At 34.9% G+C, this 26,383-nt stretch overlaps 1 protein-coding gene across 5 annotated transcripts in view; it reads right to left on the reverse strand.

Moving 5' to 3' along the window:
- Positions 1–248: 248 nt before the first annotated feature.
- Positions 249–26,383, reverse strand: part of GPBP1 (GC-rich promoter binding protein 1) — a 76,555-nt gene continuing 50,420 nt past the window's right edge. For 2 of the 5 annotated variants that reach the window (XM_004744626.3, XM_004744625.3), the window contains exons 6-13: positions 25,749–25,815; positions 24,640–24,699; positions 16,784–16,968; positions 16,046–16,186; positions 14,556–14,723; positions 13,714–13,901; positions 6,821–6,923; positions 249–1,207 (exon numbers count right to left, since the gene is read on the reverse strand). In XM_004744626.3, the coding sequence (XP_004744683.1) occupies positions 1,049–1,207; positions 6,821–6,923; positions 13,714–13,901; positions 14,556–14,723; positions 16,046–16,186; positions 16,784–16,968; positions 24,640–24,699; positions 25,749–25,815 (1,071 nt within the window). In that variant the 3' untranslated portion in view covers positions 249–1,048. Of the gene's footprint in view, positions 1,208–6,820; positions 6,924–7,793; positions 7,870–8,589; positions 8,659–13,713; positions 13,902–14,555; positions 14,724–16,045; positions 16,187–16,783; positions 16,969–24,639; positions 24,700–25,748; positions 25,816–26,383 lie in introns of all 5 variants that reach the window. The other 3 variants (XR_006605327.1, XR_006605328.1, XM_004744627.3) reach the window with 3 other exon arrangements.

Genomic DNA, 26,383 nt, shown 5'->3' on the forward strand with positions numbered 1-26,383 from the left:
AGCAATGAAACAGTAATGATTCTAAAATATGCAAGTGAAAAATAAAGTGACTATTTAACAACATTCATTCATTTAATAAACTTGTTAAGCATTTGATAATAAAAAGAATATTTTCCATAACTTTCTTTTTGTAAACTAAGAAAGTAATCACTATCTTTAATAAAGAAAGTATAACTTTGTTTTAATAAGTAAATAAAGCATTTTGTGTTTAGAAACCAAAACCTTGAACACTAGAGAGAACAACAATATTCTGAAAATCCAGTTTATTTTCCATGTGTGGACAGATCCAGTCAGTGTGATCAGTTTTTCTGCATGTGTAATAATTTATCAAAATAAGTATTCCCACAAGACTCTTCCATCATCTCTGAAAGTCCTAGTCTGAAAACATACCCAAATAAAGTTCTTGAAAATCACCTCTTAAAATTTGGAAGAAAGTGTGTCAAAAGTCTTTCCTGTAACGTTTACCGAACTACACATGGCTAAAGAGCAATTTATGTTTTTAAAAGGTGACTAGTACAACACTTGAGTTCAGGAAATTAATGTTTTAGTGCACTTTGCTCCAGTTTTAGCCAACATGCTACATTGTCCTTTTGGGGGTGGGGGGGGCACAAAGTGGACTTGAGGATTTCCATTGTACGAAAGAGATATGACTCTGCAAGCAAAACAGTGTAAGCTGCCTTTTTTCTTAAGACCTGGACATTTTAAGACAGAAGCTTTGCAAAACATTACACAATTTTTTATTATTAAATGAGAAAATCTCATTTGTTACATCGTCACATTGCTAGTCAGAGAAATGCTGCAGTGATGAAGAAAGTCAATGTTGGATCAACCAAAGTCCTCATTTCTACAACATTCATTTACAAAGAAATAATGTTCAACACAGCCCAACACAACATTCTTGGTTTTCTTCATAGTGAAGTCCCTCAAAAAAATCATCTTCTAATGGGGTACTTTACTACATAAATTATAGTTCTTCATTTTTACAATTCACCCCAAACTGTATGAGAGATGTATCACACTAAAATTTCTAAAGCTGTTAGGAAATCCTTCACACATCATCATCATCTGATGTGTCACTGCTACTTGTCTCTGTGTCATCATTCTCAATAGTGGGTTTGAAAGTGCTGTTTTTCCAGGGTCCAAACTTGAAGTCACAGATCAGGCCATTTTTCAAAATACCATTTTTCCTCAGACCATTCTTCTGTAACTAAAAGATCAAAAATAAATATATTAAATACATAAATCTATCCTCCTCCAGGGGTTACTTATCAATTAAGAATACTGCAATAATTCAATGTAACCATGACTACATTAAAAAAATTGTCTTCTACCCTGAAAATTCCAGATGATACTCATTTCTGGAAAACTAGTTAAATACAGTAATTGATTCAACTGTTCTAACAAATTATTCCCTGGGAATAAATCCTTACCTTTTAGAGAACCACAATTAACACCTACCAAACCAGAAAGTAGATAAATAAAATTAATGTTTATTATTAGCATAGTGAAAAAAGCATAAATTGTCAATCCAGACAGAGTAGGTGTGGACATAATCCTATCACTTGTTAAGGTACTAAATAATCCTTTCCAAATTTTCATTTCTTTAAGTGAAAGTTGTACCAAATACCTTCAGTGCAAACTAGAATAAAATTAGCAGCTGTTAAAATTCAGCTGTTATTATTATTCTGACCAAACTGAACTATCAACACACCCCACAAACTGCTTTATTCACACACTACAGAGTAAGTAGAATACAAACCATTCCAGTAGGCAAGTATTCAAGTTATGTCCACAAAATAACAAAATCAAATACAGCCTTTGCTTAACCGCAGAGATTCTAATACTGGGGAAAAAATAGTCTTCCGTTTTTGAAAATGAGAAATCAGAACTAAAGGGGTTAGATGGTAGTAAATAAGAACTGGGCCCAAAGACCACAAATTAGGGGGGGGGGGTGCTGGTCCAAATTAGAAAAATTTAAAGACACAAAACTAAGTTACATTAATAATGGTAACATTATAATCTCTAATAACTGTGGTCCTTTGAGTTTCTTTCATGAAAAATGAGTCTCTAGTAATTTACACCAAAATCTCTAAATACAACCTTCTATAAGACCAAATCCACCCCATATTACTATCTGGACCTGTCTAGAAGCTTCACATTCTACAAGGTTTTCTCTTTTCTTTTTTTTTAATCATTAAATCTTGAGTGTTAGGTTATGATCCAAATGAAAAAAAGCTGCTTACATCACAGCTAATTTTGTTACAGACTTTCACAAACAAGTAATAACAAGTCTAGAATCTTAGCCCTCAATTTTCCTTTTGCCCTTCCTATTCCTATTCTCTATTTTCCATAGATTTCCTATTCTAAATTATACAGTTTAAGCTACCTCCCCTTCACTTTGAATAAATGACCTCATACCACCTTTACTAAGAAAAACCAAAGTGCATGTATGCGTCCCCTGGTGTTCTCAGTCACTGCGATGAGTACAAACACAACCTGACCTTTTCTTAAAGGTACACCTTTACCACCCCCTAAAGTTCTATCCTTGCTTTTCACATACTTATCATCAATGCTATCTCATCTTTCCACAGCCCGAAATCAGCTGGAGAACTTACTGATTTTATTTTTTATTAACTTTTTTAAAAGATTTTCATTTATTTATTTGACAGATCACAAGTAGGCAGAGAGGCAGGCAGAGAGAGAGGAGAAAGCAGGCTCCCCACTGAGCAGAGAGCCCGATGCGGGGCTCCATTCCAAGACACTGGAATCATGATCCAAGCGGAAGGCAGAGGCTCCAACCCACTGAGCCACCCAGGTACCCCAGAACTTACTGATTTTAAAGAAGGGGGAGGTCACCTGGGTGCTCAGTCAGTTAAGAATCTGACTTCAGCTTAGGTTATGATCTCAGGGTGCTAGGATGGAACCCCCTATAGGGCTCCATGTGCAGCACGGAGTCTGCTTGTCCCTTTCCCTCTCCCCCCTTCGTGTGGACTCTGTAACAAATAAAACTTAAAAAAAAAAAAACTAAATTTTTTTCTCTAAATGTCTGCACTGTCCCCACAAATATCTAACTTAGCATGTTCTTTTTAAAAGCCTCCTAAAAACTAGCTCCTCCTGTATTTTTGTTTATAACAATACAATTAGCAGTCCAGAGCTTAAAATTTTCAAAATCCTACTGATTCTATTTCAGATCTCAGTCTCATCAAGACCGTGTTTTACTATCATTTCTCCCTCCTCTGATTATTACATTCCCAACTAATCAATCTGATTCTGATCTTCCAAACTACCCTTCCAATGTATACCCTATACTACACCTTTATTCCATGATGTACAAATGACTGTTTCACATCCCTTAAACACACACACACACACACACACACACACACACACAGAAATACCTCCAACACACTGACTCACTCTCTCCTGCTCTCACCTTAAATATTTTGATATCACATTCTGTTTTACATGGAAATCCCTCTAGCCACATTAAAATTTTACTCTATGAAGGACCTCATCTATGTAAAAGTCTGTAATATCTTGGGCAAAATTTAAAAAACAGAGTTTGAAATCAGAGTCTCCTCTGTTAACATTTAAAATATAAATCCTTTAATAAATAGCATTAAGCCCTAATGATTTTTCAGGTACTTTTGTCAAATGGTATGTCTTCATTAATATGAACATATCCATGTCATTAGTTTAGGATAATCTGGACATTATACTTATATACCACTGCTTTCCAATATACAGAATGCACAAAATTTTTGTATAACTCTGTAGGATTTTATCTACCTGCCCAGTTATCATGAAAGTGAAAGCCAACTCTCTTTGTCAGATAAATATTGATGTTCTTTGGAACTACTACCTTATGGTAATGGTACCTGGTGGCTTTCTCTTGGCTTTCACCAGATTCAGCAGTGTTTAAACAGATTCACAAACTGATAAATCCATACAGTAAACTACTATTCACCAAACATGGATGATTTTCAAAAGGATAAAAGCAGCCAAATCTAAAACTACACAGTACTTGGTTCAATTACTGAAACATTCCAGAGACATATGGTGACAAAAACAAATCAATGTCTGTCAAGGACTATAGCTGGGAGTAGAAGAATTGAATGCCAGGGGGGATGATTGTTATACATCTGTAATCTGTCAAAACTCATCCCACAGTGCACTTAAAGTCAACGTTTTTATGTAAAATATTAAGTATAAAACACAAGACCAAAAAAAAAAAAAAAGACCCCTTAAAACTACTACACATCATTAACTTCACAACCATGTTACGAAAAATAACATGAGGCACTAAGAACTTCTGAATATAAAATTTAATCTGGGAAGAAATGTAAAATGGGAGAAGTAAAATTATCTGTTCACAGATGACATGACCTTAATACATAGAACACTCTGAAGATTCCACATATTAAGAACAAATATAGCAAAGTTGCACACTTATGATCAACACACAAAAGTCAGTTGTGCTTCCTTAACAATGAATAATCCGAAAAGGAAAGAAGAAAACAATTCTATTTACCACTGTATTAAAAAGAATAAACACTTAGAAATAAATATAAGGAATAAACAACCAAAAAAGGCCAAAAATTTCTACAATGCAAACTATAAATCACTGCTGCAAATACTTAAAGAACACCAACATATGTAAAGACAGTCCATACTCCTGGACTGTGACTATTACATCCAAAGCAATCCACAGAATAAATGCAATCCCTACCAAAATCTCAAAGGTATTTTCTGCAGAAGTAGAAAAACCAATCCTAAAATTCATATGGAATCTCAAGGGTTTCCAAATAGCCAAAATAATCTTTAAAAACAACAACTAAGGGGCGCCTGGGTGGCTCAGTGGGTTAAAGCCTCTGCCTTCAGCTCAGGTCATGATCCCAGCTGGGATCGAGCCCCGAATCGGCTCTCTGCTCAGCAGGGAAACTGCTTCCTCCTCTCTCTCTGCCTGCTTCTCTGCCTACTTGTGATGTCTGTCTGTCAAATAAATAAAATCTTTAAAAAAACAAACAAACAAACAATAACGACAACAACAACTAAATTGGAACTTTCATTCTTCCTGGTTTCTAAACTTATTTCAGAGGTGAAGTCATCAAGACAATGTGGTACTGGCCAAAAAAATAAAAATAAAAAATAAAAAAATAAATCACACAGAAAAGACCAGTGGAATACAAAACCCAGAAATAAACCCTTTCATTTATGGTTGATCCCTTAACAATACAAGGGTTAGGGGCACCAACATGCCCCCTTCACTCCATGCAGTCAAAAATCCATGCATTACTTTGGACTTCCCCCAAATTTAACTACTAACAGTCTGCTGTTGACTAGGAAGCCTTATAGATAATAGAAAGCAATTAATATATATTTTCTATGTTATATTTATTATATACAGCATTCTTAAAGGTAAAAAGTGAAAATGTTAAGACGATTGTAAGAGATAATACATGTACAGTACTGGAAAATATCGGCATCTAAGTAGACTCATGCAACTGAAATCTGTATTCTTCAAGAAGAAACTGCATACTCAAATGATTTTTGACAAAGTTTTGACAGATACATCCACAAGAATGAAGGCAGATCCTTACAACACAAACAAAACTAACACAAATGGATCAAAGACTTAAACCTAAGAATCAAAACTATCTATCACAAATTTAAGAAACGACAGGGGAGGAGCGCCTGGGTGGCTCAGTGGGTTAAAGCCTCTGCCTTCAGTTCAGGTCATGATCTCAGGGTCCTGGGATCGAGCCCCACATCGGGCTCTCTGCTTAGCGAGGAGCCAGCTTCCTCCTTTCTCTCTCTGCCTATCAAATAAATAAATAAAATCTTAAAAAAAAAAATGAAAACACAGGGGAAAAAAGATTCAGGACATTCAGTGTGGTATGGATTTCTGTAATAAGACAGTGAAAGTAGGGGGAACTAAGGAATAAAATCGATAAACAGGACCCCATCAAAAATTTAAAACTTTTATGCATCAAAGAATATAATCAAGAGAGTAAAAAGACTATTTATGGAATGTGAAAAAGTATTTGTAAATCATGTAGAAACAGGAGTTAAAATCCACAATATATAAAGAAATACCACAACTCCACAAGAACCTGATTAAAAATGGTCAAAGTACCTGAATACATATTTCTCCAAAGAGGTACACAAATGGCCAGTAAGTACAAGCAAAGATTCTCAACATCACTATTAACCAATACTGAAGTGCAAATTAAAACCACAGTGAGATACCTACTTGGCAATCATTAGTATAGCTCCTATCAAACAGATAAGGTAAGGTAAGGTAAGGTAAGGTAAGGTAAGATAAATTCTTGAGCATCACTGGTGGGTATATAAAATGGTGCAGCTTCTGTGGAAAAATGGTTATGGGTAGTTCCTCAAAAAGTTAAACACAGATGACCACATGGTCCAGCAATTCCAATTCTATCAAACATTTCCTAATACTCTTTCAAAAAGGAGACTGGAAACAAAAAGATGTTTCAGAACTTGAAATATTCTTATGCAAGGAGAAGGATAAAAGATGAAGCAATACTTGGAAAGCTACTGATGCTTTTTACTTATCCCCACATATTTAAACAAAAAAAGTCAGAAACATGACAAATCACAGACATATTCTTTATATTAATTCCTAAGCACTGCAGACTGGTTTAAAACAAAGGCAATTCCGACATATATTGTGGTGTCTAATAAATTCCCAAATAGAAAGGTATAAAACCCCCCTTCCCTTAAAAAATGCTTAATATGTTGTTCTGATTAAAGAAAGGCAATGTAAAGTGAACTTGTATGATACAGGTCTTCTCACCTGTTCACTAATAACTTGGAATTCTCTCATTTCATCCTCAGTTAAGGGAGCACATGTTTCATCATTCTCACTGTCTTCTTGCCAGCCCATCTCCTTTAACAATCTGAAAAGGTAGGGAAATAGGTAAATTTAATTTAGAGCTTCACCCAAGTAGGATACTACCATTTACACTGTGTGCAAGAAAACACCATCCATATCCATTATAAAAAGTCCTCGAGACACATAAACACACTCTTTTACTCTATGCTTTCAATCTTTCTGAAAATGAGCAACTAAGATTAAAGCCCAAAAAACTGTGTTAATTAAGATTTAGAATGAACTGTGCAACTGCTTTAAACTTTGTCAGAGGTTCTCCAAGCTGGAAATTTGCAGAAGGGTGTCTAGCTCAGAAACTAAAATAAAAAACTGCTAAAAATGTAAACTAAAAGTAAAAGCAATATTTATCCTGGTTTTCTTTAATATCCCCACAGTCTATCATATTCTTAGCTACTCATTTTTTTTTAAGATTTTATTTATTGGGCACCTGGGTGGCTCAGTGGGTTAAGCCACTGCCTTCGGCTCAGGTCATGATCTCAGGGTCCTGGGATCGAGTCCCGCATCGGGCTCTCTGCTCAGCAGGGAGCCTGCTTCTCTCTCTCTCTCTCTCTGCCTGCCTCTCCATCTACTTGTGATTTCTCTCTGTCAAATAAATAAATAAAATCTTAAAAAAAAAAAAAAAAAAAAAAGATTTTATTTATTTATTTGACAGAGATCACAAGTAGACAGAGGCAGGCAGAGAGGGGGGGGGGGGAAGCAGGCTCCCTGCTGAGCAGAGAGTCTGAGGCAGGGCTCAATCCCAGGACCCTGGGATCATGACCTGAAAGGAAAGCAGAGGCTTTAACCCACTGAGCTTCCCAGGTGCCCCCACATTACGTTTTTTGCTTTGAACAACTGAGCTATCTTATCCCCACCTTACATTTTACAGTGTATTTACCTGTTGATATTACCTCTCAGGTGTATGCCAGTCATCAACCTCAACACATATTTCAGTGTGAAAGGGGCATTGTGTTCTACAGTAACAGAAAGACCACTTTTTTAAAAGCTCTTAACTAGGATCTAAGTAAATGAAATAAATAATATGGCAATTCTGTTTTCTTTCCAATTTTTAAGAGAATACCTCCATCTTAGGCACAGAGAGTCTAAGAAAAAAAAAAATCATTAGCAGGGACCAATGACTTTTCTCCAGTCAGACAAATATGAAAATCATAGTCACAGCTGATGCATTTGACTTAACTATTTCAAAGTTTGTTTCTTATACAGCTACATATATTGTATTGGTCTGTCTGTATTAGTTTTTTAATAATTATCTCTCTTCAAATAAATAAATAAGGGGCACCTTTAAGGGGCACCTGGGTGGCTCAGTGGGTTAAGCCTCTGCCATTGGCTCAGATCATGATCTCAGGGTCCTGGGATAGAGCCCCACATCTGGCTCTCTGCTCAGCGGGACGTGCTTCTCCCCCCACCCCCCACCTGCCTCTCTGCCTACTTGTGACCTCACTCTCTGTGTCAAATAAATAAATAAAATCTTTAAAAAACCAATTATCTCTTTTACGTATTTGTTATTCCATTCATACCTACTCAACTTTCAACTTGAGCCTGCAACAAAGGTCTTGTACCTTTTCAATAATCTCACAGAATATCAGTGCTCAGAGAATCTGAATAAAATTTAATATAACATCCATATTTTACATATAAAGAATCAAGACAATATAGTAAAATAACTGGCTTACTTGATGGCAAAGAAGCAAAGAGAATTCTGGTTTCCTCCTTCCAAGTTAGTTTATATTGCACCAAACCCTCTAGACCAAAATGTCACAAAATCACTGTCAATTATACTATTTCTCTCATTCTTTTTAATCGTTTAACACTTTTTTTTTCCAACAGTGTCTTCACTCTTCAACTCAGATGACTTCTTATGGAATGGCATTTCCATTCCCAATGTCACCTAGTTCAGAGCCTACAGATCTAGATAGGTAAAACAATCTAACTGCTTTTGCTAGATCCTTTAGTTAACTGCAAGTTTACTGAACAATAATGCAAATGAAACAAATTATTTCAAATTGTATAAAAGACAAGCATACCTAAATGTCCAATCTCACACATTTCCCCTCCCTTCCAGTGGGTATAACTGTTAACTTTCTGGAATAGCTTTCAAAACAAATACTTTGCTCCACAGTTAGTAATATACTGTGATAGTGATCTGGACACCTTTGCTTTTTCAAACTATTACCAAGTCACCCATACACCATCTTACACTTTCATAATACTCTGCTGAGTGTTTCCAATTGCTTTCCACTTCCTAAAGAACAAACTCCTTAACACCAATGACCACAAATTCACATTTCTTACATTTGAAAAAACATAGGTTTAGAAGCAGAGGACTTGGGTCACAATTCCTACTCTATCATAAACAGGTACAGAAGCCACTTCTCTGAGCTATTTCTTCATCTCAAGCAATAAAGAAGCTGGAATAGATCTCAAAGGCCCTGGCTCTTCAATTTCACTCTAATTCCATTAAGGACTACACACTCCCTCAAGATAGCTCACTCACTGGCCCTAAACAAACCAGGTATGTATTTAACTCTAAATATCCATTTCACACCCTCATTGTCCTAGTAATGTCTCACCTTTAAAGATTTAGCTCTTAATTACTCTGACTGGTACTAAAGTCAGGAGATCATCCCAAACTCCCTTGAATTTCTTTGGCACTCATTTGATGCTTTCAACAACTATCCCCCACCCTTAACGTTCAAGCTATCCTATGATGATGATATACTGAAACCTGACAACAAAACTAGGTTTGTAATATTTTATGTTTCATGTATTTTTCATTTTATATTTTAGATTATACATATGAACTAAGAATTGTCATCCTTGAAAACTATATCACTGACACCTGCTTCATTAAATTCATCCAATGTTAAGTACTTAATATGCACATAACTTAAGAATCACAAAGTTCATAGGAAATCTGAAGCCATAGAGAAGAAATACCACTCCATTTTCAGAGAAATAAAACCCAAAATCTAAAAGAAGGCATTACCTTTGCTACCTCAAAAAAACAATGTATTAATGTAGAACACTTACACTATACAAAGCAGAAAGAAAACTCATGGTAAGAAATTTAAATTAAAATGGTTATGTCCTCTTTTTATTGACTTGGAATCCTTTTTAGCATGTGCAACATTAAATATAAAGTTTTTTTAAATATACACACACATATATGTGTGTGTGTATATATACGTGTGTGTGTGTGTGTGTGTTCAGGTAGTCAACACTGATAATCTCTTCATGTAGCATGGGTTCCTCACCAACCCTCCTAGAGTTTATTCCAATTTTAGATCTCTTCTTCTTGGCTCTATTTGGCTTAGTTCCTCAATTCTATTCTATTTTCTCCCGTTAGTAGTCAGCAGAAGACCAAAATCTGTCCAGGTATGGTTTTGACAAGTCTGTCTTCCCTGTACCTCCATGAACCAAAGAAGAAACGACCGAAACACTTTTTACACTATGTCTGCAGATGAAGAATTAACAACACTAAATCATTCATTATTGGTATTGGGGTCATAAGAGTACTTTCTAAGTAACTGTGACTCAACCTTCTTTTGCTAGAAAATACTGAAGGCAAATACGAAACAAAAAGGTCCTAACTTTCAACTTTACTATTAAGTTTCAACTTTTATTACAGCCTTAACAGTTTCTACAAGTAGGTAATTTATCTTTATTCTTTTATTGCCTATATGCTGTATCTCCCTAAAAGAGAACTCATCTTTTACTATCATTAGAACATCTGGTTTGTACACTTCTGCACAAGACTTGTTCTCTTCTATCAACTGTCTGACTAGAAATATTTAAATGACTACTGGTGAGAATGGGAACTGGAAAACGTATCTTTGGGTACTAGCATGGCAGAATCTGATTATTTTAATTATGTGTGCCATTTGACCAATCAACTTCATTCCTAGTAGTCTGTTTTATAAACACACTTACATAAATGTTTAAGGATATAAATACAAGGATGTTCATATGGGTACTAGCTCACTGCAAAAATTGACAAGGGTCTTGATCTCACCGCCCTGAAATCATGACCTGAGCCAAAATCAAGAGTTGGGACACTGAACCAACTGAGGCACCCAGGTGGCTCACACAAACACTACTTGTAAAAAAAAAAAAAAAAAAAAGAGAGAGAGACACAGGGAAGGAAGGATCCCTGTTCAGTAGATAAATAGTTTTCATGAATTATATCCATACTACAGAAGAGCAGCTTCAAAGGAGGTATACAATATTTCTATTAGAAAAATACTGAAATGTCTATTTATGCCTATCTTTTTTAAAAGGAATTAAGGTTTGCTAGTTTTTGCACATATGACACTGCAGCCAGCATTCAGCCTACAGTAAGAGTCACAAATCTCATGAGGTAAAGAAATCCTACCCTTTGGGCGGAAATAAAAAGTATGGTTACTGATCCATTCATTAGACTAAATGCAGAGTAACAAAATATAGTTGCCCAAACAACTAAATTTAAAGATACTACCTAGTTAAGTTAGCTTACAACTAATCTAGTTAAATTAACTCTCATCAAATGGGCATTCACGTTTATCATACACCCAATAAATTATTTTAGGTAAAAGGAAGCCCAAATTAGTATAGGAGGATTACAAAATTAAAACAAATGCCTGTATTCTCAAACACAATAGTTATAGCCACATTGAAAAAGAGCAAGACATAATCTGGTAAAGGGGAACAAAAACCATCATAGAAATTAAAAATAATGTATGAATTGGGCCAGAAAGACAAACATATAAAGGGGTCTTTAATATAAATTTTTAAAAATTATTCCACAGTAGGTATAGCCTACATACCCACTGTCTTAGAATTAAAAGAAGTTCTAAAAGAAATAACACCTAACTAAACAGAAAGTCAAGTCAACCACAGAGACTGTTAAGAAGTATCACTCCACACTGAGCCTGGTCCTAAAGAACATTTAAAAAAAAAAACCAAGAACACAAACGGGGAGCAGCCAGCAGAGGAAGAAGCAGGTTCCCCTCTGAGCAATGAGCCAAAGGTTTGATTTCAAGACCACATGAAGAGTAAATCATTTCTACCAAAATACTGCTCTTAATTTTAGAATCATGGGAAGAAAAAAACATAAAAGTTCACTCTAGACTTTAATACTCTTCAATTCTTAGACTAACTCACTTAAGGGTTACCCATTTAAAAACTGTTTTAAGAATATAATAACAGGGGCGCCTGGGTGGCTCAGTGGGTTAAGCCGCTGCCTTCGGCTCAGGTCATGATCTCAGGGTTTTGGGATCGAGCCCCGCATCGGGCTCTCTGCTCAGCAGGGAGCCTGCTTCTTCCTCTCTATCTGCCTGCCTCTCTCCTACTTGTGATCTCTCTCTGTCAAATAAATAAATAAAATCTTAAAAAAAAAAAAAAAGAATATAATAACAGAAGGGGCGCCTGGGTGGCTCAGTGGGTTGGGCCGCTGCATTCAGCTCAGGTCAAGATCTCAGGGTCCTGGGATCGAGTCCCACATCGGGCTCTCTGCTCAGCGGGGAGCCTGCTTCCTCCTCTCTGCCTACTTGTGATCTCTCTCTGTCAAATAAATGAATAAAATCTTTAAAAAAAAAAAAAGAATATAACAACAGAAGCACAAAGTGCTCTTGAAAGTTTGCAATAAAAAATAAATCACATATTGAGACAACTAGATATCCACATGGAAAAAGATTAAGTTGGACCCCTACACCTCACATCATGCACAAAACATGCAAAAAGGAATAAAATGGGGAACGCTGATAAAAATGATTCATCAAAGGTTAAATGTTTTGCATTTCAAAAGACACCACTGAAAAAGTGAAAAAACAACTCAGAATGGGAAAAAATTCTACAAATTATATATGATTAAGGACTTGTATTCAAAATATACACAGAAGTTTTACACAAGTCATTAATAAGACATATAATACAATTTAATAATGGGCAAGGAATTTCAACAGATATATCTTCACAGAAGACATACAAATGGCTAATAAGAACATGAAGATACTCAACAGTCAACACTAATTTTTAAGGGCAATGCATTATTAAAAACCACAAAAAGATACCACTTCATATCCATTAGAATGGCTTAATCAAAGACAGATGGTAACAGATGTTGGTCAAAATATGCAGAAACTGGAACCTTGATATATTGTTGATGATAATGTAAAATGGTACAGCCATTTTGGAAAATAGCTTGGGAGTCTCAAAATGAAGCGCTTATGTCCTAGCAATTCTACTCCTGATATCCACCCACCCAAAGAATCAAAAACATGTCCAAACAAAAAGTTGTACATAAATGATCCTATAGTAGCATTATCCAGAATACTCACCAAATACAAACAACTCAATACCCATCAAAACTGAAGAAAATGTCATAGAGCCATACAGTGTACTGTTAATAAAGACACACAAAGTAGTGACACATGCTACAACATGAATTTGAAAGCTTATGCTAAGTGAATGAAAGAAGCCAGACATAAAACACCAAATATATGGTTCTATTTATATAAAATATCCAGCAAAGGCAAATCTATAAAGAAAATAGACTAGTAGTTGCCTAGGACATAGAGGAAAAGGGAGAAATGCAATTGAGCACAGGTTTTTCTTTTAGGGGAGACAGAAATATAAAATCAGAATGTGATGACAGTTCCACAGCTCTGAATACACCAAAAACCTTAACTGTACACTTAAAATGAGGGAAATTTGTGGTAAACAGCCCAATGAAACTGTTAAATAAATTACAACATTTCTATACTAAACTCAAAATCCTGGATGTAAAACATGCAGAGAAAAAAATAAAAATGAATACTAACCTGTGTTCTGCCTCAAGTGAACTGGAAAGAACATCAGTTTGTGGAAAGGTAGAAGACCGAATGATCTGCTGGGAAATTACAGAGGCATTGCCATTCTCCTGTGGAATTTCATTTTCATCAAAGTTTCGATTTATGTCCCTTTCTTGGTGAGTACTATTGCTGTTATGCAAATTAAATGAATCATCATCCTGATTTTTAGGGAGTTAAAAAAAAGAATGAGTTAGAAAATACAGCTGTTGAAACTTTAATAGATTTTGGTTAGATTTCCAGATATAATACATAAGTATTATAATCATTAAATTTAGGAGAACTTCTCAGAAGATATAAAACTAAGCTGTGAAGGATACCCACAGTTTTCTGACTCTATGTCTTCACTTTATTCAACAAAGGCAAATACAAAGGATGAAGGTAGGCAAGACAGACAACAAAGAAAACATTTTTGCACAGAACAATAGAATGATAAAAAGCTATTTCAGAAAAGAAGTCATTCTTTTTTTTTTTTTTTTAAGATTTTATTTATTTATTTGACAGAGAGATCACAGGTAGGCTGAGCAGCAGGCAGAGAGAGACAGGGAAGCAGGCTCCCCAACTGAGCAGAGAGCCCGATGTGGGGCTCAATCCCAGGACCCTGAGATCATGACCCAAGCCAAAGGCAGAGGCTTAACCCACTGAGCCACCCAAGCGCCCCAAAGAAGTCATTCTTTATATAAATAGTAAACTAGCCTTGCTTTCAGGGAGATGACCATTTTGATTAAAGTTTGTTCAAAGGTCTTCAATGATATCTGCCCAAATATTTCAATGACATGTTAATGTCAAACAGAGAGTTACTGCTAATTCAATACCTTCTCTGAGCCAGCATGACTTTCATCTTCATGCTCCTCTTCTACTCTGTCCCTTTTCAATGCTTTCAAAAATTCACTCTTCTTATCAGTGCGCATACGTGTCAGTTTGGTTAGACGAGGCTGCTGATTAAGTTTGTCAACAGGTGAAGAGGAATTTGAGCGATTACACTAAGAAAAAAATATAGAAATATTAATAAATATATAGACAATATCAATAACTACAATTTCCTATTTCACCCTATTCACAATACAAAATTGATTTTAAAGTCTATTTTTCTCTATCCCTGTTTTATTTATCCCACTGAATGAGTAAACAAAAGAACCTTCTTCAAAAAAAAAAAAAAATCTTTTTCTTATCCCATAAAACAATTAAGGTCTGATATTACTAACAACTATTATTCTAAATTAAAAGCTTAAATATAATTTTAATAAAACAAAACCCAAACCTATTTAAATATGCCCATATACATGGTTTTTAAATCTGTGTTCCACAGAGTTCTAAGGTTCTAGTAACTCCAATAAAATCTATTTTATAATTATTTACAAAGAGATACACACAGAGTTTATCAGGTAGGATTTCACCAAGGAAAATGTTTGCGGTAGGAGAGGAGGGAGGTGGAGAGGGACATGCACTGGAGTTCTTTGTTTTTGGTGTTTTGTTTTAACAGTGGAATACAACAGAAAATAGGATGTTAAAATCTCTGTGACACAGAGATTTTTAGCCAAGGAAAACTACCGTAATGCCTGTTGGCAATAATGTCCACAGACCATAAGGAATCTATTACCAGCTGAGAATGCTGGTCCTCTCATTCTAGTTCTAAATTTCTGAATTTACTGGTTTACTAAAAACCAGTAAATGAAAACCAGTAAATGATAGGCTTCGATGTTCCAATACAGTACATAGAGCAATTTACAGTGGAGCAACATAGAAACAAATGATTAGTGAACTAATCGAGGAAGTGCCTGGTCTAGAAGCTTCAGAAACTTGGTCAAATGACAGAGATACTTAAGCTACTTGGCATTCAAAGTCCCTAAAATATGCATCTTTCTCTTCCTCTTCTGTCTGGCCCCTTGAGTGTTAACATTAATAAAATGTCCATCATCCCTGAAATATTATATGATACAAATCCTCATTTTCAGTCAAGATTCAATCTTACAGCATAGCATTAACTATCACAAACGTCAAAATTCAAATTGTCATAATTTTAAAAATCTGCGCTTGTGGCTGATGGTTAAGTGGGCATTTCATTGTATTATTTTCCCTACATTTCAGGATACTTGTGAAATTTGTTTTAAAATATTTGAATTATTCCTACTTAAAAGTGCAAAAACAACTAGCGCAGAGCAAAGTATCTGAACCAAGTCTTCCGAAAGAGCGGAAAAAATCTCATTTTAATGTATTCATTTAATGAATCTATACCTTCTGTCCACTATTAATTATCATGATTAAAATATGCTGCATTCCTCGGGAATAATTTCAGATGACATACCTCTTTCACTGAAGTTGTTGATGGACTAAAATTCTTGGCAGCTGATTTAAAAGCATTGAAGTTGCCAACGCCATATGTAGGCTCATGAGGGTAAGAAGTCCCAACTTTATTTTCTTTAGTTTGGCTTTTCCATTGTGCAGGCTAAAGAAAAACATACAAACATTAATGTGTTTCAAAAACAGCTTTGAGAACAACAAAGTGAACCCTATAAAAAAAAAATGACTACATGCAACTCATAAAACAATTATTTTCATATTACATCTTAATCATTCCTACATATTTCTCTTTTATCTTTTTCTGCAAATAAAACCAAAACCTGGCATTCAGATAAAAACATCCGGCTGCACTGCTATTTTTTCAAAGTTTTATTAACCTCAAGTTAGGTTTGCTTTGTCTATTATCAGTAAAATACAAGTGGAAGCACAAAAAACCCTAAAACTAAACATCAAGGAAACAGCACTATACATTATTAAGTACAAGTCACAGATTTATCTGGCAACACAAAATTTTAGATTTCATTTACTACTAATGAAACAAGAAACATATACATGGACAAACACACACACCATTTAAAAGGTAACTAAAATTAATGACACACAATGAGCCAACTCTTTTTACCTGAAGTAAGCACCCCCACCAACCACCCCTCACTTTGGTGTAAAATTTTTAACATTCTTTTCCTAAAGTAACTCAACTGGTACCAACTTAAAACTTGCATTTTAACAATTCAGAACTTACTTTTGTAGGTGGAGCAGCAGGTTTAGGGACTAAGCCTTTATAAACACTTGGACCAGTCCCGTTCTTAACTGGTTGTGACTGAAGATTTCCTACCACTGGGAATCCAGATAGCTGTAAGTCTTTTGTATTACCTTTCTTAATGACCAGCATCCTTGGAGCTCTAGATTTAGGATTCGGAGGATATTCTGCATAAATAAAGCACGAGCAAGAGTTACACACATAAAATTAAACCACCAAAAAAACAACATATTCCAAACCTTGATTATATTTAGAAATAATAGCTGCTGCCTGGGTGAAATAATTAAGCTAAATAAGTATAAGCTATATTCCTGTTTCAGAAATAAAGCTATAACATAATCAAACAGAATATAGCAAGAATTGAGCAATGTCAAGTAACATGATTTCAGCTCAAGAGTGGCCTCAAATGTTAACTATGACTAAACCAAGATTAACGTACATTCTAACATATTTTAAATTTTTTTAAATGCAAATTTCACCCTAGTTGCACCTAAGATTTGGGAGATAAAGTACATTTTATTTTGCCTTCTCTATTTTAAAAAGACATTTTTCCTAATTCCTTCTCATTCTCATCTCATCATATAAGTCATTATCAATAAGCAAGGAACTATAGTCCCTCTATTTCTAAATTTCTACTAATGTTATGGCTAACAGAAAACAGAATTCTATTTTCACAATACTAAGTCATTCAAATATTTATTGGCCACCTAACTACAATGAAGGTATTACGCAAAAGTTACAGGGCAATGAATGCAATCCTTCTGAAGCTAGTACTAGGGAAAATAGCTGCTAACTCAAACCTTTTTCTCAAGAAAACTGCAGCTGTTAAAATATGAAAGACTGCCCACAAAGTTTAGTTTATACATACCCCTAGAGTTCAGTTAGTGTAGGTATTACATGTGAGCATGTTCACAATTACTGTGGTGAAGTATGTCTTTCCTCCCTTAGAAAAATTCTCAAAGTATCAGTTTCATAGTTGGAGAGCTTAGAGTAAAAGAATGAATTTAAGGGGAGAAACCTGAGAAAATCTAAATCAAAATTAGCATAATATATTAAGTAAGACAGATCCTGTGAGATGTTGAGTTGCCTACATGTTTGTGAGGATACCCAACCTCACAAACTAAACCAAACTTCCTACTAAATTACCTCAAAAATTAAACTACAAAGGGATCAGTAAGGACACAAAGATCCTCTCAAAGCTCATGTGAGGCTTCAAACTCCTCAAAATATACAGATGGTATGATACTTCATTTATTTTAATGGTTAAGTACAAAAGAACAAGGACCAAAAGCAAAGAGCAAATCTTCCCATAGGTTAAACACACGGCTCACCTACTAAGGCAAACATTCCAACTTCTCGGAGGCCTTTAAAGGCCTAAGAAATAAAGGCTAAGAAAGAAATCTTCAGGCACACAACACAGAAATTAACTCAGCAATATATAACTTTTCTAAAGAACATACACAAGGCAACAAAACATAAATTAAGAATATAGATCTCAAACACGTGAATCCAGAATGCCAGAAATAACACTAAACAATTTAAATTTTGCAATTATTGCTTCTGGTAAATACATGATGACAGTGTGAATTAAACTGTTTTAAAAAAAAAGATTACTTAAATTAGCAAAACTTAAAATTCAAATTTAGGAGAAATTCTTAACAGCCTGGTACTCAAACTCTAAATTAAATTAAATTTGGGGGGTGCCTGGGTGGTTCAGTGGATTAAGCCTCTGCCTTTGGCCCAGGTCATGATCCCAGGGTCCTGGGATCCAGCCCGCATTGGGCTCTCTGCTCAGCAGGGATCCTGCTCCTCACCCCTCCCGCCCCCCCGCCTGCCTCTCTGCCTACTTGTGATCTCGGTCTGTCAAATAAACAAATAAAATCTTTAAATTAATTAATTAATTAATCTCAGAATCAGATATGAATGGTGCTAGAAAATGCAAAAGGTATGAAAGTTTCCAAGATCTTAAAGAAATTCAAGTGTTAAAGCAAAGGACACTTCTATCAGTATACCGCAAATAAAAAAATTCAAACATGCTGAAAAGCACTTCCAGTTTAATATGGCCTATTAAGGACACATTTCTCTTCTTTACCTTGTAAACAGGTCTTTATGTTAATATTACTATAATGAAGGAAGAAAACAAATACAAAAGGGAAAGGGTCATCTGCAAGGGGTGATGTCAACCTACACTTCCACAGAAATAAGTAAAGAAAAAAACTTTAGAGTATCCACAACAGAACCTAAATGCTGAAGATGGGACTAATCAACCTTACAAAATCTTGGATTATAAACAGGACTTGAAAAAACCATCATGGCAGAAGTGAAAAATTTGTTCAAAGATCAATTGCTAATAAAAGATCCCTACTAAGGAAAACCTAAACAATATACCACAGGAAGAAGGAAAATGATCCCATATGGAAGGCTGAATGTTCAAGGGGAAAAATAATTTTGTGCATAAATAATTAAAATTAAAAGGTCTAAGAGAAAGAGAATAGATAAGCTAACAGGTATATTATCTTTAAGCCTCAACGTAGTTCCTGACTACAAAATTCACTTTCCTAAATTTAGATTCTTACACATCTAGAGCAAGAAATATTCTGGATTCTTCCTCAAAAAGGCCTTCAGTGCAAAGGCAGAAGACACTATAAAAAAAAGAACGTGAAGGGATGCCTGACTGGCTTAGACAGTAGAGCGTGCAACTCTTGATCTCAAGAGTCCTGAGTTCAAGCCCCACATCAGGTGTGAAGCCTATTTAAGGGGGGAAAGGAGGAAGGAGAAGAAGAAAAGTGAAGCCTAAGAAATAAATCACAGAAGGCTAAGTAACAAAGTAAAAGATGATAAAGGTACCTAAAGGAAGATGATAGGATTTGGGAGGGAAAAGAAATAGACACAGTGCTAATGCATTGATTGGGCATTCTTATTCAAATATTATAGTACAGGTTAAGAACTAGTACTTTGTACCAAATTTATAGAATCCTGCTCCAATCTTATGAACTCTCTCATCTATAAAATGAAAAACAGTTCCTATTATAGAGTTAACTGTGAAGTTTTTACAAAAATACTAGAAAAAATGTCCAAAAAAGTCAAATGCTATCCCATTACAATATGCTTCCAATTATATTTCAATGCTATATATCAAATTTTAGATTGATTTAACATTATGGAGAAAAACCGTGACAGAAATAAACATAATACAGACTAACTTGTGTCCTGTGCAATGGTCCTGAATAAAGAGAGCCTGACATTTAAAAACAAGAAAGTTGGGGTGCCTGGGTGGCTCAGTTAAGCACCCAGCCCTTGATTTCAGCTCAGGTCATGATCTCAGGGTCCTGAGACAGAGCCCCTCGTCAGGCTCCAAGTCTGCTTGAGATTCTCTCCCTCTCCCCTACAGGCTCTATCTCAAAATAAATAAATAAAAATAAAAATGAGAACATGTTAATAGCAATCGTATCATAAAAGTAATATGAAGGGTAATGATGATGAGAGCACTAACTGCCAAACTTAATTCGAGTCATTTATATTCACTTTGTATTACAGCTGACCCCTGAATAACAAGGTCTGAACTGCACCAGTCCACCTATATGCAGGTTTTCTTTTCTCCAATGAACTTAATATATAATACATGTGGGCGCCTGGGTGGCTTCGAGTCAGTTGGCACCTGCATTCGGCTCAGGTCATGATCCCAGGGTTCTGAGATGGAGTCCCACGCTGGGCTCCCTGCTCAGCAGGGAATCTGCTTCTCCCTCTGACCCTCCCCCCTCTCGTGCTCTCTAAAATGTGAATAAAATTTTTAAAAAAAACAACATTATAATACATGTAATATACAAAATATGTGTTAATTGCCTGTACTAAGAGTATAAGGCTTCCAAACAATAATTAACTATTAGAAGTTGGGGGGTTAAAAGTTATACATAGATCTTCAACTTAGGTGGGAGGGGGCATCAAGGTTCCCAACTCTTGCACTGTTCAAAGGCCAAATGTACATCTGTTCAGATTCTCTCTACAAATTCTCCTGACATAAATCTTCCAAGTACTGAAGCTTTTGGATTCAAACAGTATCCAATGTTTCCTTCTATACTTTCTTCATTTTTTACTTGGTCAACCAGTAAATTATATGAAAAAACCCAAACTGCTTATTATTTAAAAGACAAAATTTACGTACTGGTTAAAGACTTTAACACTTAAATTAAAAAAAAAAAAAAAAACTAGAAAGTAAGTCATCTCAGGGACTTTCTTCTACATGACCTTATTATCTCAAGCTCATATAAGCAGGTATTCTCTTTTAAATATAAGTTTAAAACACCTGGAGGCAGAGATACTGGGTGGCTCAGTCAGTTAGGCATCCACTTTTGGTTCAGGTCATGCTCCCTGAGTCCTAGGATGGAACCCCAGGGCAGGCTTCCTGGTCAGCAAGGAGTCTGCTTCTCCCTCAGTCCCTCACCCTACTCAGGATCTCTTGCTCTCTCTCCCCCTCTCTCAAATAAATAAAATCTTTAAAAAAATAAAAATAAAAATAAAAAACACCTGAATACAATGCAACAAATATTGGCTTAAGATTTTCATACCATCATTTTCCAGTATCCTCACAAACTGTAATCTGACAAAAACTGACCTTAAATATCCTTTTATTATCTTGTTATTTATGCTCTCCTAAGATCTATGAATATAATAATCTTTTTCCTTAAATACAAAGTCAATGGTGGGAGGAGGACTAGCTCAATTCTTTGGAGAAAAAGTTTTAATTAAAATAGTGCTATCTGTAGGACAAAATAATTTGGAAACGTGTACAGTTAAAAGAGGACATCTCAATTTTTCATCCTCTTTCACTACTCTCCATGTAGGTATCTTGTATGGATTTTCTGATTCAGTCTATTCTTTGATCTCTCACTTAAAATTCCTTTTGCTGGGGCGCCTGGGTGGCTCAGTGGGTTGAGCCTCTGCCTTCGGCTCAGATCATGATCCCAGAGTCCTGGGATCAAGCCCCACATCGAGCTCTCTGCTCAGCGGGGAGCCTGCTTTTCCCTTCTCTCTCTCTCCATTGCTCTGTTACTTGTAGTCTCTCTCTGTCAAATGAATACATATTATAAAAGAAAAAAAAATTCCTTTTGCTTTTTAATAAATCTAGTAGATTTATTAAAATCTACTAGATTTGAACATTACTTAGCTAACAGTCATTACACGTGTAATGTGATCAAGGATTTTATAAAAGATCGATTTTACACAGTTTAAATATTTTATCCAATATTAACAATTTTTTTTCATTACAGATTATTGTGATCATCCTCATCTCACAGAAAATTCACTGAGATCATCTGCCCAAAGTCTGAATAACCATTAGGTAAAACCTAATGTTTGGACGCAGGTCTATCTGATTCAAAAGCAAATACCCTTAATCACTATATTATACTAGTGGAAAAAATGGAAATTAAAGTACGACTAGGCCAAATACTGCAAAATGTTTACCATCCCCACCTAAAAATACTACAAATAGGCCTATAACTAAATGTTCTGAATGAGAAGCCTGTTTTAAGTGCATACTATCAAATGAGGTCAAAGTCCACTGTTTCCTGATGCTAAGTTACTGATTTAGGTTCCTTATTATCTTGATCTAAGAGAAGAGGCAATTTGAACAAAAGCAAAAGAGCCAAATGGGTGAATTAAACGAGAAATTTTCACACTACTCTGAAGAGGAAATTTAGTTACATTAAGACACAATAATACACAAATATCAAACTCAATCTGTACCACAGCAAATTAAGACAAATTCCTACTGTGAACACTAATTTTAATGCACAAAAATCTGTTTCTGATTTACATAAATTGATGCTATTTTAATCTTTTTGGTTTTCAATTTTTTTAAATTTAATGTACATACCTGATTTGATTTATAGTAATGGGAGTTTCAAACAAATGAGATTCATTAACTTGTAATTTATGCCAAGAGTAGGGGTGTATGGTGTTTTACCTGAACAAGGTCCCCTACATTACTCACACTTCTCAAAAGAGTAACTTACATGATGAATAAATAATATTTCTAACTCTGACCCACTGAAATTTACTTGTCAAAACGTCTAATAAAATCTTACTAATTTTCCCTTCTCAACCTTGAAGATACGCTGCAATACCTTTTTCTTCTTGTTACAGTTTAACAACTATTTTCATATAAGATATTACTGGAAAAGTGGAGCCATTTCCACACATAAACTACCAACTAAATGCTTTTACAAAGAAATTCAAGAAGGATTATTCCTTTCTCTTAACTCTATTTACAAAGTTCATTAAAAAGAAAAATAAAACTGGTTGTCATCATGATCTAATTCAATAGAATCATGTCACCCAATCTGATGCTTTTGGCTAATATCACTGGAATTCTCTAAAATGCCATCACAGATTTTTATACTTATTATATAGAAAATAACCTATCTTAACAAATAGTCACTAATTTGCTCTTAGAAAGTTAAACAAATAAAAATGCTTAAAAATGAACCTTGGTACCCTTAAGTAGCATTATCAAATATGAGCAAAAATCAGGAAAGATCAAGTTATCAAGGAACAGACACAAAAATAAATGCTGGGCGGAAACACGACTATGCTTTAGTTAATTACTAGTGAATGAAATTTTTCATTATTTAGTAACTAAGTACTAAATGTTAGCCTCTGCCTGTAATGTACTGCTGACATAATTCATCAACACAAAAATAGCCAGTAGGACCTCTGAAAACATACGTATCAACAGTCACAAACTGTGTCTCAAACAGCATACAAATACACATCGTTTTTTCTCTTTCTCACCTCCCAAATAAATCAGTCACACAACTTACTTTTTTAAAATTGTCACAGGCACACTCAAGTACCTTTTTCTTTTAGTTTTAAATTAATAAGGACCTAGAGATAGATTAATTTAGTAAGCATTAATCTTAGGTACCTAAGAACAGTGATCCTAATTAAGATCAGAACAATAAAGAAGTCACAGATAAAAGCTACATGAAGGTGTTTCCAAAAAAGCTGATTAAATTCTAAGTAGAATTAAACTTATGTAACTGTATTTTAAGCAAGATAATTATTTTCCCTCAAGGTGTTTTTTTTTTCCCCAGTTGGGATACTGTTTACTCTTGCAATTTCTGATCTATGGAAGGACAGTTTCAGGGACAACCTAGTTTGTTTTTTATTACATATTACATTCTGTTATTAAATTTTTACTTACCTGAAGGAAGTAGCACTAGAAAAGTTCTATTGAAGTCTTTCCTAAAATTCTCTCATGTCTTCCTCAGGAACATTGTTATTTTAAATGTTGCAATGGGGAAACAGTATTTGGGAACCCGAAGGGGAAGTGAGAAAGGAATAGTGAAGTGTAATACAATGAAAATCTCATTGTATTCTATGGGAAGTACTGGGAATTTAACAGTTGATCAAGCCACAATTAACCATTTTCTTTTTTCTAATGCAGACACACTTCTTAGTTTACCTAAGGCACAGTAAAGAGTACATCTTCCTTTTAAACATCTTTTCAACTAGTGCTCAAAATCCTTAGACCAACCCTGAAACAGTAGAACCAAAATCTTTATATTAATACATTTTATTCTCAATATTTTCAAAGATGTATTTGCCTTTAAATCATTTCTAAAATTATTAAATTAACCAAGGATCAGTACCAATCGTATCTACAGGTAGTTTTATATGACAAATGCTCACTGACATTGATTTTTTATTTACTTTCATTCTAATCAAATCCAAATTATTCCTAATTTCTTAGAGATTCTATTTAACACCTTCCAGGTGGTTCTATATTCTTAAGCAATCAGCTGTTCCCAGAAAAACTGAATAATAAGGAAACATACCTAAGAGAGGAGCTTGGGAGATTTTTTTGGTTGGGTATGTGTGTGTCTGGGCGTGTAGGCCTGGGGAGAGTGGTAGAAATACTAATTTGCAATACAGAAAAAACAATGCCATTCACATGGTTCTAACAGTGTCCTGCCACCCCCACCCCCACCCTCAAAAAGCCCTTAAATAAATCGGGAGATTAAAAGAAAACAAAGTAACTCCCCAGAGTATCACCCCATAAATACAATAAAGAACAGCAGAGGAAGTGGCAAAGTTTAAAATAATGCCTTCGTCATTAGGACTAGTATGCTATCACAAGCCACAATCCTTTTGTTTTGGTAAGTTGATAATTTTCAATAGGAAAATACAAATGAACATGTGTATAAGTTCCAAAGTGGATTCATCACCTTTGAATTTGGCATCAAATAATTAATTTTTCAGGTATCAAATCTTCGTATTTAAAATTTTTCCATTATTTTAAACTTCACTTGAATCTTTAAAAAGCTGTCTGATTTATACTATGAGTGCAGTTTAATCTTCTTTAAGATGCTATCAAATTAAACTCAGTTTTAATGAAAAGGGAGTTATTACCCAAAAAATGTCATTAAGCTTTGACAATCAAAAAGGCAAATAATTTCAAACACAGATTAGTTCCATAGGCAAATTTATACAATTATTTAATACTCTCTATGTATAACCATTTTCTTAAGTAAAAAGATTAATTTTATGTCACACGATTAGAAGTACTTATCTTTCCAGTTAAGTAAGTTTTCAACTGCGAAAAACTAAAAATTAATTTAAACTAAGTTTTTGTTTCCTTAGATTATCAGGCTGCTCTTGAAATGACATTGATTACATTAACTTACAACCCTTACAAAGAAAAACTAAACTCACGAGTATACTTAATGGTACTAATATGTGCAAATCAAGTATTTCACATCAAACTCTTTCTATCCCAGTATCTTGTTTGTAAAAGATTAAGTGCTACCTTTTTATGTAGCTGAGCACTCAAAAACATATTTAAAAGAGTAAATTAATTCCAGGCTATATATTTTTAAAAACAGAAAAAAGTAGAACCTACAAGTAACATTTTATACCCCTCAAAGATAGATTAAAAATCACTTACCCCATACACCTGCAGCTAAAGATTTATTCTGATTTGGTTCTCTCTCATATTCAGGATTTAAAGACGGCTGAAAGAAATCAGAATAAAAAGAATAAAACAAAGAGTCACAATGCCCACATTTTCTTTTTTAAGATTTTATTTATTTATTTATTTGACAGAGACACCGCAAGAGAGAGAACACAAGCAGGGGAAGTGAGAGAGGGAGAAGCAGGCTTTCTGCTGAGCAGGACACTGAAGACACTTACAGACTGAGCCACCCAGGCGCCCCTCTGACCACATATTTTAAAATTAAACCTTTTAGGGGCACCTGGGTGGCTCAGCTGGTTAAACATCTGCATTGGGCTCAGGTCATGATCCCAGGGTTCTGGGATCAAGACCTATGTTAGGATCCTACAGGGAGCCTGCCACCCCCAGCTTGGGCACGCACACACTGTCAAATAAATAAAATCTTTAAAAAAATAAATAAATAAACCTTTTAAAAGTAATCTCAAAACCATACTGAAGGGGCACCTGGGTGGCTCAACTGGTTGAGCAACCAACTCAGTTTCAACTTAGGTCATGATCTCATGGGTCCGAGGATGGAGCCCCATGAGGGTCCTAGCACGCACTTAGCAAGGAAGTCTGCTTGAGATTCT

The sequence above is a fragment of the Mustela putorius genome, unplaced genomic scaffold, assembly GCF_011764305.1.
Source record: "Mustela putorius furo isolate JIRA1106 unplaced genomic scaffold, ASM1176430v1.1 tig00000145_pilon_pilon_pilon, whole genome shotgun sequence".
Classification (NCBI taxonomy): domain Eukaryota; kingdom Metazoa; phylum Chordata; class Mammalia; order Carnivora; family Mustelidae; genus Mustela; species Mustela putorius.